Genomic DNA, 18,636 nt, shown 5'->3' with positions numbered 1-18,636 from the left:
ACTTTCCAGGAACGATGGCTCAAAGATGTAAAAACACGAATAGTAAAATTGACCTGGAGCTTACAATGTTTTTGAAACATGTTTCTTCATTTACTGTTGCAAAATTGTATTCTATGCAGACAGTTTTCGATCAATTTATCGTAATTAATAATCATTTTTGTGTTTGCAAAATTTTAGCAACTTTTCATTGTTTATATTTCTCAAGTAAGTATAGATTAGTAATTAGGTTATTTCAAATTGCTTTTATTGCAATTTAACCAAGCTTCTAAATGACTTACCCTTATCGAGTGAATGCAAATGATTCGGTAATAGAAGCAAAAAAAAATTGTCAAATTAAATTCCTTTGAGCCTGAGGCATGGTGATTTATGATTCATTTGTGTACCCAATTGATTGATTTGTGGTAATTGATTTTTTAGATCGTGGTACCAAGGTGTTGTTCATAAAATTTGGAAAAATGTGTTGCATTAATCTCCAGCTCAGCAGGTGGAAAAAGATCTGCTTTTGGCTAATTACTTACATAGAAAAAAAAAGGTTTTTGTTTTCTTTTTAAAAAAAACTTACCCAATATTTCAAGTAAGGTATTTATCTTAAAAACACATGTTTTTTTCTAACTCGAATAATTAATACTTAGTTAAAATGTAGTTGTAAGTATGTACTAATCGCATCTACTTCATTTATGTACTTATACCACTGGACTTGAGCTAACTTTATTTTTTTTAAATTGAACTCATTACTTTGTAAAAAATTATCAAGTATGGATGGATTTTATTCAAAAAAATAAGAATCCATACGAGCATCTTGTATGCTGAAATTGCATGATCAAGTGGTTAGATTTGTGTGCTGTCTAGCATTTCTCAGACCAATTGGAACAAATTTTTAAAAGTTTTGAGTAATGAAGAACTAAAAATGATTTCTTAATATCTCAAAAGGAGATGGATTGGATTTCAATCCAGGGCTACTAACAAAACCAAGATTATTCTCTTGTGCGGCCACTTTATTCTCAACATGTGCGCCTGTTACAATTTTAAAATAACTCCAAAACCCAGATACTAAGTCACAATTTTGGAAGATTTTGATTGACTTTCTATTTTTAATTTTCCGTTTTATTTTTATTATTTTTCATTTGTGTTTTATACAGTATTATATTTTCCATTAGATATCAATTGAATTTAATTGTTATTTTCAACTTCTTCATTTCAAACTTCATTATACAGCACCTCAAAAAAATCCGGTTGAAATCATATTGAAAAATTAATATGGAAACATTCATTAGGAATTCCATTTTAAACAATTCACTATAGAATGTAATAAATTTAAATGTAAAAGTTTTTTTGGTTGAAATTCTAAAAAAAAAAATGATTCCCAAGTATGTTTCAGCAAAACTGAGTTTATACCCATGGTGACCACTGTACAAATATAAGTATCAAACATCACAGAAATTGCAAAAATGTAAATGGAAAAATACGATCTGCCGGTCTCTACCCTGTCCCTGAAGGGGGTGCAGGCCCACAAAATTGGGGAAAATTTTTAAAAAACGAACCGCCAGATATATGCGGCAGACTTGTTCTAAAGCTTTTGTATTACTTAATAGGTAATAAAAATACTTACCTGCCACTCTTCAACTTGTCCCTTCATGTAATAAGGGCTGGGGGGGGGTCAAAATTTCAGAAAAAATGATTTTTTGAACCTGAAGAATATATGTGGCAGACATATTCCAAATTGTGGCTTGGTATCAGAGAAGTTGGAATCGATACGTCTGCCACGTCCCTCCCCGTTGAGTGTGGTGCCACAGCCCCCCAAAATTTCAAAATTATGGTTGCAATTTTGCAAACTGACAGAATATATGAGGCAGACATATTCTGGATTGTAGCTCGATAGCAGAGAAGTTGAAATTGATACGTCTGCCACGCCCCTCCCTGTAGAGTGTGGTGCCACAGCCCCCCTAAAATTTGAAAATTATGGTTGCAATTTTGCAAACTGGCAGCATATATTTGGCAGACATATTCCAAATTGTAGGTCGATATCAGAGAAGTTTGAATAGATACGTCTGCCGCGCCCCTCCCCATCGAGTGTGGTGCCACAGCCCCCCAAAATTAGAAAATTATGGTTGCAATTTTGCAAACTGACGCAATACATATAATTATGTGGCAGACATCGTTGCCAAAAACGTCTTCTGGGAATGTCATATCAGTAATATTATTGTCAATGGCTGCTAATATTTTATGACTCAATGTTTCTTCAACTGTAATATTATTTTTTACGAGTTCTTAGAACTGATTTATCATTATTCTTGACGATCCAGCGAAAAATAGCCTTCTGATAACCAAAACACTGGAGTTCGAGATGCCTGAAGCTAAAATAAGGCGACATTTTGTGATAGACCATCAATGGATCGTGAACGTTTCTTGTGTAGAAAAGTTGATGGTATTGTGAATGTATTCAATTGTGATAATTATGAAAAGTGTAAAAAAATCTCTCGATTCAGAACACATAAAAACTACAAATACACAAATTTAAATTTCCAGGAAAATATTCCCAACAATGTTGGATTTCATTCGCGATGTTACAGTGATTTTACTGGAGCTACTCGTACGTCCGAATTTAAATCATGGCGACTGAAATGGTACGAAAAAACACTCGAATGATATTTCTGTATCACATGACAGAAAGCAACAATCTGAGTAGCACCCCCACCACTAGTAGGTGGTGTACTCAGCACCAGCACTGGTGCGTTATCAGTAATTATACGAGCTTGATTATCAGTACATAGTGTGCAAATTAAGCGCTTATTTAGTTAATAATGGTACATATTTCTGAGTGCTATTAACAAATAATTTAGTGACCAAAAGAAAAGACAGAAGTTCGTTTATTTATTCGTCTGAAGAAAAGTACAACTCAATGGCAGATTGAAGAAAAAAAACAAACAAGGTCAGCGAATAAGACGTGGACCATACAAGGATTGGGCATATAATGTAAATGCTCCTATTCCAATGAGTACATTAAGACGTAAAATTTCATTATCCAGTAAGTAAGTCGTTTATGATATTCTACATACAAATTTACAAGGGATACATATTCACATTAAACGTATCTACATATATGAATCATTCGTTCAAAATAATTCACTTCTTACAAATCATGCTCATTGAAAAGATGCATGTTATTTTTTATATTGTATGTTATTTGGTTTATTAGTCAGTTAGTCACATATGTAATTTACATTGTTTCTACTGTCTTTAGGGAGTGAAGATATCCTTATTGCATCAAATTGTTTCAGCGAATGATGGGATTGGAATTACTAATGAACATTTGATTACCTCCAGTATTAAATTTTGATGGAATTTTCATCAAATTTGGAAATTTTATTATGTTTTGTGTTTTTATGAATTTTATAAAATCTTAAACCTAAGCTGGAAAAGAAGGAGCTTTCACAAGAGGGACACCTAAGCCCCAATAGATAGAGAAAAACAAGATGAATCCCACGCCTCAGCGAGATGAAGATATTTGAGCAGACTCCATATTTGGTATTGGTGTGAAACTTTGTACTGAGAGACCGCGTGAGCATTTCTAACCCAACCTTTCTCGAATGCCTCACATTGGTGAGTCACATTTAATGTATCATAATTATTATTTGAAGATTTTCACGTCGAGATCGGAACATCCCAAATTTATGCAGGAGTACATCTTCACGTATTTGTAAATGGTCGCCAGTGCCGCCCATTTAACACGTTGATACGCAAATTCGAATACATCCTCCAATTTTGAAACTTTTACAACCTCGTAAATAAAATTACTAATCAGGTAAAATACTAAAATTAAGCAAAATCGATGACAACAGAGCTACATTGCTCGCATAACATGGAAAGGATTCCAAATGGAACAACACTTCTCAGAATAGGAGTAAGCGAGGTTGGAAGAGTAATGGAAATCATGATAGCAGTGATAGCAGGCGGACATCAACGCACCCTACTAGAATTGGTCAATGAAATGTGTCCAAATTTAGCAAGAAACAAAGTAAATATTCAGACATGGTTCATCAATTGTTCCATTATCTTAAATATAATATGTGTTATCCTATTGGTACTTGTAGCGATTTTCTTTTATACACTTCTACTAGAAATGACTAAGTACTACGTTTTTTTTTTAATGACCAGAAGTCTTCATACGAATTTTTAACGAATTTTATGATAAGTAACATTTTAAAAGAAATTCTGAATTTTTTCTCTTGTTTGATTTTTGTAATGTTTATTTATAAATGACGATTATTTTCTCCCACAAAGACTATTATTTTCTCCCACAAAGACTATCTTTACTGTTTAAATGCACATTTTCCATAATTTCGATTTTTTATGGTTTTAAGAGATATTTGTGACGATTTTTCTTTGTATACTATTGTTAATTAGAGGATTGTGATTTAGTTTATATTTTATGAATAACATTTTTTTTTTGTTTTTTTTTTATCTAGTTCTGATTTAATTTTAGAGTGTTTTATTTGATGTAATTCATTTTATGACTGATTAAAACGAAACAATTGTACAGTTACGAAATCATCGACCTTAATCCATGTATTGACAAATGTTTTAATGTTTTATTCTCCAAATGTTTTATTTTCTTCAACTAAGTAATTATAATTTGTTAAACAACAAGTTTGAATTTTTCCTTACAAAAAGTTCACAAATTGAGAGTCCTAGGCAAACTAGAAAACAAACAAACTGACAACTAAAATACAACGAAATGTTACTACTACTACTTCTTGCCATTTAAATTTTATTAAAAATTACATGTTGACAAATGAATAAAATTTTATGTTTGGTTCAATTTTAGACAAAAATGGCCACTAAACGTGCAGCAAATTCAAAGATTACCACCTCCGAGGCAAAACGGGTAAAATACGACGAAGGGGCCATCCCAAACATTTTTAAAAATCTAGAAGAAATCCAGGAGAACATGATAAACTATCAATGTTCTGAGGTGCACTGTGACAGAATCAGAAATACTGAAATCCACAAAAAATTAGATCAAATCGCAGCTACAGTGACTCAAATGTGGCTCAATACAGTCAGGTTGCAGAACGACCTGGAACACCACATAACTCATTGCCACCGAAACCCTGGGTTCCAATTGCCAGAATTCCGGTCACCAGCATTCCGAACGCCCGAATTCTTGTCACCAGGGTTCCAATCACCTGTTTACCGACCTTGCACCCCCGAGTACGCTGAGCAACCTGTGGTAGAAGGAGCCTTGCCAGTATCCGATCTCCCATTCAGCACCTCATCACCATACAGTACATCATCGTCCATCACATCCGAGGACGAGCAGTTAGCCTTCCAATCATATTCCAAATTTTGTCTAAACCAAATGGCGGCATTGGGGAGAGAAAACGTAGTGCCAAATTGGCACACCCCCCCCCCAAAAAGGACATTCAACCACCAACAGCACCTCAAGATGGAGATGAGGAGGACGCGGAGGTTGCCAAGATTATGGATTCCTGCAGTCTACACTAAATAAATAAGTTGTATTAAATTATAAATTAAAAAATTTTTTTTTTGAAAATTTCTCATGCCTCGAAATTTTTTTTTAGGGGGTAGGTGTAATATTCTGGCTAGATTTCATCAGCTAACTTAACTTTAATCGCAAATAATCGGTTCAATTTGTTTAAACGCATATAATCAGTTCAATTAGTTCATCCACTAATTTAATAAAAAAGGTACATATAAATCAAATTATTTACTCACGCCATCCAAACTCATTAAAGGTAGTAAATTTAAAACAAGACACTTACCCACGGTTTTGAAGTCAATTAATAGACGATAAAATTTTGTAGCTGTGGGCTCTTCGTTTCCCACAGCCACCCCCGATTCACACGATAATTTGAAGCTCATAAAAGTCAAATTTGAAATCTTTATGGCTCCGGGCTCACGTTTTCGGCTCACACTCCGCTCGCGCTCTCAACCATTTTCGATATAGTAAAAACCGAGATTTGAATAACTAATATTAATTTGGAAATAAAGATTTGTAATTACGAATTACCGCACTATGTAATATTTTATTCATCTCACTAAATACTTCTATGATTCAACTATGTGTCTGTTTTTATTTCGCGAAGATACTTATTTTGACTTTTTTTTTAATGCGTAACTATCCAGCATTTACCAGGTATTGTTAACCTGAACACCTGTTGGTTAGGCGGCAAAAATGTTCAATTCAAATTTTATGATACAATTAATATAGATTTTTTATGAAGACCTAAATGAATTTTTTACAATTTTTTTTCTTCTTTAAAAAACCTACACCAGTTCCAGTGACCGTGTAACCTTTCTATAGAAGCAAGAAAAAATTTGAGCCTGAGGTATGGTTATTGACTTACCTATTGATGATTCATTTATGGAAGATTGATTGATTTTATGGTGATCAAGTTTTTTTTTTTAAAAAAGAGGTAGGTATTATTCGTAAATTTTTAAAGAGGTTTTTAATGTGTTGCTTTAGAAAATTCCTGTTGTGGTGTGTTTGGAAATGTTTTCGGAGATATAGATTCGAGTAAGTAATAGCCATAATAAATATTACCTACATTCAAAAATACGCGTACATTTTATGATATTTTTACAGAAATGCGTTTGTAGGGAATGTGGATGATTCGGGTTGTGAATCAATGATTATGAATAGTCCTTTTCCTTTGAATACGAGTTCAACTATTAGTAGCCAGCGTCTGTATATCGATGAAATGTGCCTTACAGGGTACATAGATATAGCTGGAGGTTTTGAAAACGTAATTGATTCAATTGTGGAGTAAGTCATTTTTCGACAACATGTTCAATTCATAAACATTGTCTATAATTGTTATGAATTTTTTGGTATACGTAGGCCAACGAATTCGGAACTGGTTTCCTTCGAGGTGCAAGAATCAGAGATTGAATAATGAATATTCACCTCCGGGATCTGAAATTATAAAGTGAGTAAAAATATACCTCCATTTGTAAAATTGTTCCTATAAATGATGTAGTGTGAAGCACAATATAAACGGCAAGTTTAATGAATTGTTTAGTTCTCTGCAACTTCACGTATGTAATTATGTAGAAGATCCTCTTCAAAAAACGCCTCGCATCTTTCAAATGAAACGCCCAAACTAAATTCAACATGTGTAGGTAGATGGCCCGCATCAGGTAAGGTGATGCATATATTAAGCACCACTTAGAGGGATGCTTATTTTACTTACCCCTTATAATATTGGAAAGGTGTGTATATATATTTTAAAGAGTTAAGAATGTGCAAGTAATTATGACGTCAGAGGTGGCCGAACCCTTATTATTTTCAATAATATTTATTTGACAGGGTTCTGCTACCCCTATGACATTTATGGTCCGAGATAGAGAAAAAAGGCAATTAATTATGTAAATTTATTGCAAAGAATGCTCGCTTATTGACAGATCGCAGCTTCTCTTTGATATTTAGCGGCATCGCGAGCATTTACACCCCTTTTTTACCACATGACCTTAAGGGAGGTACTTATTTCACCCTTTTTTCTATAAAAAGAGAACTTTTACTCGTGTACAGTGTATTGTACATATTCGTTTGTTGTTATTCGAGGCGTTATGATGTAAAAATCTTAGTTTTAAGATGTAAATGTCTTCCTTTTTATTGATTATACGTTGTTACTGTTATGTGAGTCATTTATTCGTTTTAATATGTCCTACATATTTCATTTTGAAAATGTTTGAATCTTACATCAATGTAATTTTTAACAATTCCAAAACCGGCTACTACTACAAATCTCAGGGTAAAAGAATGGAATCACCTAACATCATGAAACAAATCAGTGATCAAGACAAGGACGACATTTTCTTCTTATTTCGTTTGTTCTGCCGAAAGCTTAATTCTTATATGTATCAACATCTGATGAAGCTGCAGGTCGTTTTTGACTCATTTTTCTTTCAATGTTTCAATCACTTTTCCAAACACATAATGAAACTGAAGAAATGTATTACCACAAACTGCGAAAATTACAAGTTCAAACAATTGTACCACATTCATCAGCTTGCTCTACCTCACCATTGATTTGAATGTGTAATTGGTACTTTCATGGTTTTATTCTTTGTATTTGTTCTGTTGTGATTTTTTATTCCAAGACTGAGTATTAATTTCAGTGTATGACAAAAAAAATAAAACATATTGATAATTAGAATTTATTCAATCTTCGATGTTACCAAACTAATGAAATGGAACTGGCCGACAGTCAAACTCTCATTTCTTTGAGGACGGTGTCGACGTCAGATTTTTTAAGCGTCTCTAAAAGATTTTCATCTCCAGCCCAGGTTACTCAGTTAAAATATAGTTGTAAGTATGTATTAATCGCATCTACTTCAAGAGTAGGCTTATAAGCTAACTTTATTTTTTAAATATTGAACTCATTACTTTGTAAAAAATTATCAAGTACGGATGGATTTTATTCAAAAAAATAAGAATCCATATAGGAGCATCTTGTATGCTGAAATTGCATGATCAAGTGGTTAGATTTGTGTGCTGTCTAGCATTTCTCAGACCAATTGGGACAAATTTTTAAAAGTTTTGAGTAATGAAGAACAAAAAATGATCTCTTAATATCTCAAAAGAAGATGGATTGTATGTCAATCCAGGGCTACTCAGTTTTATGTGCATTTATTCTTTATCGTGTGGAGTTTCCCGGGTTAATATGTTATAAGTTCTTAAGTATTTTGAGAGGTGTTTTCCTCGTATTATTGTGTTCATTTCCTTTATTAATCATGTTGTGTAATTGAATGTAATTGATATACCTGATAAGGGTTTAATATAATTGTTCCTACACATTCGTGCTTTATTAGTTCATTGTGTCTTTACTCGTACATAAATCATTGGGGTAAGTGCCCTTTGGGCCTGTATACTTTTATTGGTTATACCTACCTTAGGGGTAATCTATCCGCTCATTATAACAGACCATCTAATCTTTATCTCCACTCCCTCGTGTTGATCCTCAGAAACCATTCTACACTCAACACTAGCTTGAGAGAACTCGCCCTGATGGAACTCAGGAACTCACATTCACATGGCGAAGAGATTACCCAATCAGACGTGCCATGATCGATCTAAATATCCCTGAAGAGGAGTGGAGGTTCTGATGCAATCTATAAAACAACGACGTTATCATACCTATATGTAAATCAAAATATGAGTTTAGGCCCCTGAAATTTTGCTTTTGAGGTTTTACTCGTAGACCGTGCTTTTTCTTTCCTAGAGAGGTTCTCTTTTCAATTTCGCTGAAAATTCTCCAATTTTAGGTAAATTGCAATCAATAGGTATAAGTAATTTTGTAGCTCTCAAAGCGATCTTGTAGACTAAGATATTTATTTGAGATGGTTTTTGGAAAACTGCGTTTTTCTGATGAAAAAAAATCATAAATCTGAACTTTTTTTTTCGTGTTACAAAAGCACCATTCTGCTACCTTCTACCTACCACCTTTTCCTTTATGATTCTGGCACATTTATTTTTCTCCTTTCGAATCGTTCTTTTTCCTCCAAGCTCCAACCCTTCTCAAGCAAGTACACATATCTGGTGGAAGAAATATCAAGAAAAATGTGAGTCATGCTATTGAAGAAAATCAAGGAGATTATAGGAATGTGGTCGAAGACGATTGCAAAGGTCAAGCTTTTTGATAATTGCTGAAAAATTTACTGAAATGAGGGGAAAATTGTGTGGAGAAGTTATTTAAGAATACCTATTTTGAAGCACGTTCTAAAAATGTGGGCGTTTCTGAAGAATCCAAGAAATTTACTGAGGTGTGAAATGTATTTATGGATGGTTTTTGTTTCAACCGAATTAAAAAAAATAATGCCCATGTTAGAGATTTGTGGACACCGATGAAAGTGTTTTATTTTAATCACTTTTTTTCCTCTTTATTCAATTTAGCAATTTTGAATTGCATCTTAAAAAGCTTTCTGATGGTACTTATATAATGTATAATACTGGTTTAACGCTTTTTACGAGACGTTGACTTCTCAGAAGCGGATGAAACGCTGCTTTTGTTAAGTTTCGAACTATCAGCTTTGCTGATCTTAACGCTTTCGCTACCACTTTTGAGACCTTCGATTTCATCTTTTAAATCGATGATGGTCTGTTTGTATTTATTAATCTCCATCTTGAGATTATCGATTGTCTTACTTTGATCAACGAAGGCGGTTTTCAATTTCGTATAACGATTCTCGAGCGTTTGCAGTTTACTGGAATCTTTTTCTTTATCCTGCATCAACTTGTTGATTTCTTCGTGTTGGCCTTTGAACGACTTGTTGAGTTCTTTTTTCTCGATATTCATGCTCTGCAGCTCTTTCAGCGTTTTCAGATTGGCTTCGTTGAGAATTTTATTTTCGTCTTTGATTTTCTGCATACGCGATTCTAAAAGATGCACCGATTTACGCAGACTTTCGATGGTACGGGAATCTTTGCGTTGACGATCGCGTAAATTCGCGTTTTCCGAGGTAAGGTCGCGATTTTGCGATAGCAGACTTTCGATGGTTTTAATCGTTTGGTCTTTATCCTGTTTCAGCGATTGTTTCTCCTCTTCGAGCTTTTTATTCTTTTTTTGCATCATTTCCAACTGGTTTTTAATCTTTTCGTAGTCCATCTGATCCATATCCATGTCGTCATCGTGATCTTGTCTGAATCGGTCGTCTAAAGCGAGTCGTTTCAAATCGTCGATCTCACTTATACCGGGCCTTCGAGCTTGTACTTTGTTGAGAAAAGCTTGTCGACGTTTTTGCAAAGCTTTTTGTCGATCTTGGCATTGATCCAGACGCGGACGTAGCGCTTTACGAAACGGTCTCGTTAGACGTGATAAATTTCGAGGAAGTTTTTTCGTCCGGCGTGTATCTGGTTTCGATTTATTGTCGATGTGCCGCTGGGTACTCTTGTCTCGTTTCTTTTCTTTCGACATTGTTTACGGTATTTCACGCGGGCCTGGTCGAAGGTACAATGCGGCTCAAATTTAACCCCGCTCGTGATTATTTTCATATTGCTATGATAGCTATTTTATTTCCGAAACTGAACTGTCATGTTTTTGTACATCGATTTGGTGCTCAATGATGATACCACAACTGTAGGTACTGATTACACACTTGGATTTAAAATCATTTCATGTCAGATTGCCTAGAAAATTACCGACTGATTGCCAATATTTGTTTTGCTTGAGAAGAGGCCAATGATCGATCAGCAGCAATGGTGCCATTTGAAAATTACGTATTTTTGATTTTAAAACTTTTTACTGGGCACTTATTTCAACATGAGTTACCAGAGACTGGAGGAATACTGAAAAATTGAATCCAAAAAAAAAATTAATACCTATATTTTTTTAGTTTGGGGAGGAGTAGAAAAGCCACTGAACTCAAAGAATCTATTTCAGAAAATAAACCAATACTTATTTGAACTAACCGCCCTACAAAACCCTACAAATTTTGTGCCACATTGCTATTTCATTCCCCTATGTATTTTGACTTTCTTTGAATGCTCCAGCTCCAGTGAGGGGTTTAAAGCGATAGAAACCAATATCGGAATTCAATACTTTGAAATTCATCATTTTAAAAATTATTTTGAATTTTGATAATCCCCCTTTCCGCTTGGTGTGTTGAAATTTTTTTTTTTTTTGAAAATCAAGTTACTACTTAGTTGAAAACAGGGTGAGTAAAAATTGGTTTTCATCGGAATTTTTTCAAATTTTTGAAGGCAACTTTAAATAGTACTAGTACTTATCATGGAGGGTATCTAACAGTCCTGCTTATCCTGCTAGTCCTGCAGTTGTCCCGCTTTTTATCAAATTTATTATAATGGCCTGCATTTTTTTCAACAAGACTTTAAACTCAATTTATTTCCCTGTTGTAATATTCTGGCTAGATTTCATCAGCTAACTTTAATCACGTCACTAATCATCCCCTAATTCAACTAAGTTCTAAATCAAATTATTTACTCACGTGATCAAAACTCATTAAACGTTGTAAATTAAAAATCAAAACACTTACCCACGGTTTTCGTGTCAATTAATTGAGCAGTAAAAATTTATAGCTGTGGGCTCTTCGATTCCCACAGCCACCCCCGATTCACACGATAATTTCGGTTCTCTTAAAATGTCAAAGCTTCGAAACTTCATAGCTCTGGGCTCACGTTTTTGGCTCTCGCTCGCGACCATTTTCAATATGATAAAAGACCGAAATTTGAATAACATTGATATTTCTCACAATAAAATGATGACACTTGTAACAATTTGTACAAGAGCTAATGTGCTCTAAGTACTTTCTAAACCCCTTTTAAAATTAACCACAAGTACATTCAAAACATTGACATGACATTTACGACTTTTTTATCACCTACTAATTATTCAGAATTGCAACCCTTTTTCATTTGTTGCGCATGCGCCCTCCAAATTGCAATTTTATGATGTCGTAAGTAAAAGTCACCCACATTTCGAAATCGCGCATCCTCTTTGATTCTTTCCCAAAATAAATTTAAATCAACTGTCTAAACAATTTGCCCAATTCGGAGCCCTCCCTCTCAAAACCGAACCAATTTTTGTCGCATAGAAAACGTAGGTATTGATCAAAAGTTAGCAAATGACACAAAGAATACAGCAAGTGTGTTGAAAATGCAAAAAAATTAATAATTAAAAAAAATAACTCCCACTTTTGCATTTACCCCAACATGAGATAAATGCAAAAGTCGATTTTCAAATTTTCAAATTGCAATTTTCTCCACAATTTGTGGACCAAATTGTACCAAAATTTTACCTTAGACTGAGAACCCCCTGAAGTATAAGTGGTACAAATTTCAGCTTCGTTCGTGCTACAGTCTTCTCACAGCGCCCTCTCAAAATGTTCACTATTCAAATTTTGCTTTGCAATTACCCCACTCTACCTTGACTCATCACACCAAAAACGTTGTTTTATACCTCTCAAAATACTGATTTTCAAGAGCTTTTGCCCGAGCGAAGCGAGGGCACATTTCCTTTTTTTCGATTTTAAATTTTTCTAAAAAAAAAATCATCATTCGAATACCATCGTTTTTATGTCTCTCAAAATGCTGATTTTCAAGAGCTATGACTGCTTGAATTATCAACCAAATACAAAATTTGCGACCCCTCCCCCCCCCCTCCATAACTCATAAATTTTGGTAAATTTTCATGCCTTGGTTACAATTCCATCTGCCCTGATTCTGAAATCCTTAAGCTTACATTTGATTAGTTGACACAACAGATTTAATTCAACTCGTTCCTGACTTTGCTTATTGGGTTTGCTCCTTAATGTTTCTCTCTGCTTTATTAACTTCACTATTTCTTCAGGTATCCCCTGCCCTGTGCTCCCCCTGCTGTCTCCTTGTTCCCCTATGTTCCCAGAAGCTTCCTTTTATTACTCTTATGATTCCACCATAAGCGGTATTGATATCGTTACTATCACTTATATCGGTTCTATCTTTGAAATTGAGATATAACCTATCTATTTCTCTTTCATAGGGCCCCGCATTTTCTAGTGTTATGGGTGATTTTTTTTCTGTGGGTTTGCCACTGGAATGGCGCCAGCCAGTCAGCATCAGCTCACAAAAGATCATTCTGTGATCAGTATAGAAAGGGAATTTTGCAGTATTGAATTTTTTTATTCTTTTAGAAGAAGCTGAGATTAAAATGTAATCAATTTGCGATTTATACTCCTGGTTTGGAGCCAGCAATGTCCATCTTCTTCCCATGCGACGTTTGAAAAGGGTATTGATAATTTTAAAGTGGTTTTCCACGCATGAAGTCTACAAGTCTTTCCCCCCTCTCATTCCTTATACCATAGCTGTATGGTTCCATTATTTCTTCCTCTCCCTGCTCTCTTTCGCCAATTTGACTATTGAAATTTCCCATAATTATTACTTGGTTTTTTGAGCCTTGCTTACTTTTTTCCAAGTTTTCCTCCAAGATATTCAGAAAATTTTCATTTTCGTCAAAAGGTGCAAAAGAGGTAGGTGCATACACTTGAAAAATTGTTATAAATTCTCCCTTTGCTGTTTCCATTTTGAAATCAAATCGCAATTTATGAAAGTATTCTGCAACAAGATAAAGCTGGCGATGAACTGATCGCAGAATGCGAACATTTACTGAAACCTGTTCTGTCTAAGACTGACGACACCGGAAAAGAGTTTTTACAAAATGAAATAAACAGTCAGAAAAAGAACTGGCGCGAATTTCTCGATAAATGTAAACAGACCAAAGAAAAACTGATTATCAAGAAAGGTCAAGCTGAAAAGCTTCAGAGTAAAATTACATCGTTGGACGAGTTTTTGAAAAACTCCGAAAATAAATTCAAAGATCAAAGCTTGAAAAATTGATTGGAGTCGAAGAAACTTTATTTGGACGATGTAAAAAGTACCTTCCAACGATTTAAATAATAAAAATATCGAATTCGAAGATCTTAAAAAAGAACCCGGTGCAACGAATCCTGAGCTTACCGAAATAGTCATGAAATTAATAGCGAGATATCAAAACGTCAAACAGAAAGCAAAGGTCCAGGGGTGCGGTGATGGGGTATTCTTGACGAGCGATTCGTCGTTGACGATTTAGGGGGAGGGGCGATTTTTTTTAAAAATTATATTGTTTTGCTGAAAAATGTAGTTCTCAGAACTTTCAACTCAAAATCAGTGGATATATGGATATATTAATACTTGAGGCAAAAATGTTAGCCCCCCCCCCTAAACAAATTGAGGCCCCACAATCAAAATAGCTCTCTTCTACCCCACACTCACCCATTTTTTATATCACTTTGCTGCTTTAAAAAACTTCAACTTCTTAACTTGGAACTTTTCCTAGAAATTATTCAATTTATTTGATATTTGTGCCAAAAGTGTAAGGCTCCCCTGATCAGAATGAGGCACCCCATTCAGAATAGACCCCTTCTCCCATCACTCAATTTTTTACGTTTTTTCCAGAGGCTTCAGAAAGGCTGGAAATGGGGAAATTCACCCTCGTGGGCTTGATTAATGACGAAAAACAGCAATTCGCGCATATTTCAATAACTTTCCCGCAAACAATAAATTTTTGATTTTTGGATATTTTTATTTCGAAAAAAAGCTGGTGAAAAACCGCTCTTGAGGTGTCTCCTCCAGAATCTGTTCAAATGTGAATAAATTCGTTAAACAGGTCGAGTATAACACACAATTCGATTTTTAGCTACCCAACATCATATTCACGACTTCTGGAGCAAATTAAAAATTCTGGAGAAATTGAAAAATAGTTCTGGATGCTCCAGAATGGCTGGAAATGGGGAAATTTGCTGTCGTGCGGTTAGTTCATGACGAAATACTACGATTCGCGCAAATTTCAAAAATTTTCTCGCAAACGGGAAATTTTTGATTTTTTGATTTTTTTATTTTGAAAAAAATCTGGTCAAAAAAAACCACTCTTGAGATGTACTCTCCAGAATCGAATGAAATGTGGATGAAGTCGTTAAACAGGTCGAGTGTGACACACAACTCGATTTTCAGCTACCCAACTTCATATTAACGTCTTCTGAAGCAAATTAAAAATTCTGGAGAAATTGAAAAATCTCGCTGGAGGCTCCAGAATGGCTGGAAATAGTTAAATTTGGATTTGGGGACTTAATAGCAGTTTTAGGACTTATTTTGATCATTTTTACTGATCAAATACGTACGTTTTTGAAGAAGGCATAAATACACCCAAAACAGTCAATTTTAAATTTTCAAACGTTCGCCAAATATCGAGATATGATGTTGGGCATCTGAAAATTTGGATTTGGGGGTTTTAGAACATGCTCTTTCCAAAAATCGCGTTCCCGTTCAAATCGGAGGCGGACACCTCAAGAGGTTCCCTTGTTAGATTTAATTGCCAACTTTTCAATGATTCCTTGGTTCGAAATCCCTTTGATGGGCGTTTGAAAAAAAAAAATATTTCATTTCAAAACTATAAAATTGAAATTCTATAGGGCAAAAATGTTGTTACATTTAATGAGCAAAACTCAGTAGGAGGGGGGTCTCTGTAAACTGTGGGGGCCGTCCAAGTGAAAACAGGGGGGGCGCTCGTCGTTGACGTTGGGAGTTCACCGCACCCCCGAGCAAAGGTGAGAATGCTTTTCATTCACTATACTTATAAATTATTCTGATCTCAAAGTGGTAGACTACATGTAATTATGACTCAAATGTCCATTGTCTACTTATTCTCATCTGTTCATTTTTATTTTACAGGAATGTGTTACCAGATATGAGAAATTCGTCAAGGAACATGAAACTTTTGAAAACGATTATAACAACTTTTTACAGAAATGTAATAAACTAAAAGAAGAAGTTGAACAAAACAGTAAACCGATCGGAAATGTCAGTTCATTAAAGGTTAGCATATCCGCGAAATTAATTTCTTACAATAAATAGGCACTAACATTTTGTAAATATTAAATATTAAAATTCTTACATGTAATTATTAGGAAAGGCAGAAAAAACTGAACGAATTGCTGGATTCAAAAACGAATGAAAACATACACAATTCGAATTGATCAACGAACAAGGGGAGAAGCTATATAATGCTCATACGTCACCTGATGGCAGAGAATTAATCAGAAAAAATTTGAGGTAAAATTTTACAAATCTCTTTGAAAACAGAACGATTTACCTACATCAAGTAAACATTATTATATTGGTTTGAGTTTATAAAATGGCCGAAATTTATTCTCGTTCACTCTTCAGCCATATTCTCAACACGAAAGGTTCGCTTAATTTTTTGTAATATGCTGTTGATATAGGTATTCATCATGTATATTCTAGTTTTAGTGAAACTCGGCGGTAATTTCGAGATTTTCAGCGGCGTGATAATTTCGTCTTCGATTTTAAATTCATTCTTCAAGATTAATATAATACGCGACATGTTATCCAGAACGTAAATTCCGCAATCTGTGTTGTTAGTCTGTTGTTCGCAGTCGACGTCGAATATTTGGTAAACTTCGAAGTATTCGCTTAACTTTTTGGATAACTCGAGAGCTATTTTGTAATTCATTCCTTTTAACGAGTCGTAGTGGCAGAACGCCTCCATGTCTTTACTTAATAACAAAAGTGACCAGTGAGTGCCTCGGCTTCCGTTACTCGTGTCATTAATGACGAAAAAAATATTATCGTATTTCTTAGCTTCGATAGGTTCTAGGAAAGAGACGACCTCGTTGTCTTGTGAAAATTGTATGCACTGGGTTATGCACGGATTTACGAATAGGATATCCGGGTGTTTTTCTTGGCACGCTTCCATAACGGTAGTGATGACGTCGTCGTCTAAGAGTTCGCCCATTGCTACGTTATTTATGTCGTGTAAATCGTGAAGTATATTAATTATAAGGTAATCTACGTACGCTTCTTTTTCAGCCCTGTTCAAAGGTTCTGGCAAACGTACGAATTGCTGGTCCAAACTGATAACTTGATCTTTAATCGTGTCGCGTTTCACCTCTTGTATGCGCATAGCAGCCTTCTTAGCTTCCACCTCCAAACATACTTGCTTATATTGGTCGCGCATTTCCTCGAGTTTTCGCTCCATTTGTTGGTCGATTTGTTGAAGTCGTTCTCGAGCCAGGATCTCTTGGTTTTTAACACTCGGATATACGTTACGTTGATAGGTTTCGAAAAGTTCTTGCATATCACATCCTTCGTCTAACGAATAAGCTTGATTAGGGTGTAAGTGAAATAATTGCTTTTGCCTGTCTTCGAACGGTTCGCCATTAGGGGCGTCTTTTTCGAGTAACTGCGCTTCTGAGACGTCACATGCTGCTATCAACGATGTGTGAGCTGTTCTGAGATCGCTCTGCGATGGCATGTTAGTTTGGTATACAGAAGGGATACTATGTGCTGATGTCGTGTTCCGGTGATCTAAATGTTTCTGGTAATTTCTGCTTCTGAATGGAGTTAAATTATAATTTTTTACCATTTCAGAAACACATTCTAATAAACAATTAAACGATTGCATTAATATCAGCGACATTAGCATCAGCTGGTGACCTTGCTCTTAGAGACGTACTTTCCTTTACCTGATTTACCATTCGAAACGAATCTACCGTTTTACTTATTTGCTTAGTAATTTGAAAAAAGTTGAGAATCATTTTCGTGTATGGCTTCAACTTCGGAGTATTTCCAAAAATATTGGAAATTTCAACGATTCAGCGTGAAATATAAATTCATCCCTTGTTAATTTTCATTTCAGAAAATTGGGCTCTATTTGGAATGAGCTGAGCGATGATTTACAACGAGAAATATGCGTAGCTGACTAAGCTGACCAATGTCTTTTGAAATTAGCTGAGTTCAATGTTGCTCAAGATGAACTAAGCAACTGCTTGGTTAACCGGTGCGGTTTGGAAAATTCCATCAACCAAAACTCATAAGGGAACCTCTTGAGGTGTCCGCCTCCGATTTGAACGGGACCGCGATTTTTGGAAAGAGCATGTTCCAAGACCCCCAAATCCAAATTTTCAGCTGCCCAAGTTCATTTTCCGATTTTTGGCGAATTTTTGAAAATCCAAAATTGACTAATTTTGGTGATTTATGCTTTTTTTTAAAAAGTACGTACATGATCAGTAAAAATGTTCAAAATAAGTCCTAAAACTGATATCAACGCCCCAAATCCAAATTTC

The 18,636-nt window shown here is 34.9% G+C and overlaps 2 protein-coding genes and 1 long non-coding RNA gene across 3 annotated transcripts; 1 reads left to right on the top strand and 2 right to left on the bottom strand.

The window, feature by feature from the left end:
• Positions 1-9,977: 9,977 nt before the first annotated feature.
• On the bottom strand, positions 9,978-10,937 carry LOC135847108 (cilia- and flagella-associated protein 57-like). The gene has a single exon (XM_065366522.1). It carries the CDS (start codon positions 10,935-10,937, stop codon positions 9,978-9,980), a length of 960 nt encoding a protein of 319 aa, XP_065222594.1.
• Positions 10,938-14,062: 3,125 nt separating this feature from the next.
• On the top strand, positions 14,063-16,553 carry LOC135848817 (uncharacterized). The gene is made up of 3 exons (XR_010559444.1): positions 14,063-14,528; positions 16,223-16,366; positions 16,459-16,553. It is a non-coding gene; the product is annotated as an uncharacterized LOC135848817 (long non-coding RNA).
• Positions 16,554-16,604: 51 nt separating this feature from the next.
• LOC135848816 (uncharacterized) lies at positions 16,605-18,023 on the bottom strand. The gene has a single exon (XM_065368845.1). It carries the CDS (start codon positions 17,994-17,996, stop codon positions 16,707-16,709), a length of 1,290 nt encoding a protein of 429 aa, XP_065224917.1. The 5' UTR covers positions 17,997-18,023; the 3' UTR covers positions 16,605-16,706.
• Positions 18,024-18,636: the final 613 nt, after the last annotated feature.

The sequence above is a fragment of the Planococcus citri genome, chromosome 5 (genome assembly GCF_950023065.1).
Source record: "Planococcus citri chromosome 5, ihPlaCitr1.1, whole genome shotgun sequence".
In the NCBI taxonomy this organism is placed as follows: Eukaryota; Metazoa; Arthropoda; class Insecta; order Hemiptera; family Pseudococcidae; genus Planococcus; species Planococcus citri.
Note: the sequence above shows the minus strand (reverse complement) of the source record. Positions and strands in the feature narration are given on the sequence as shown.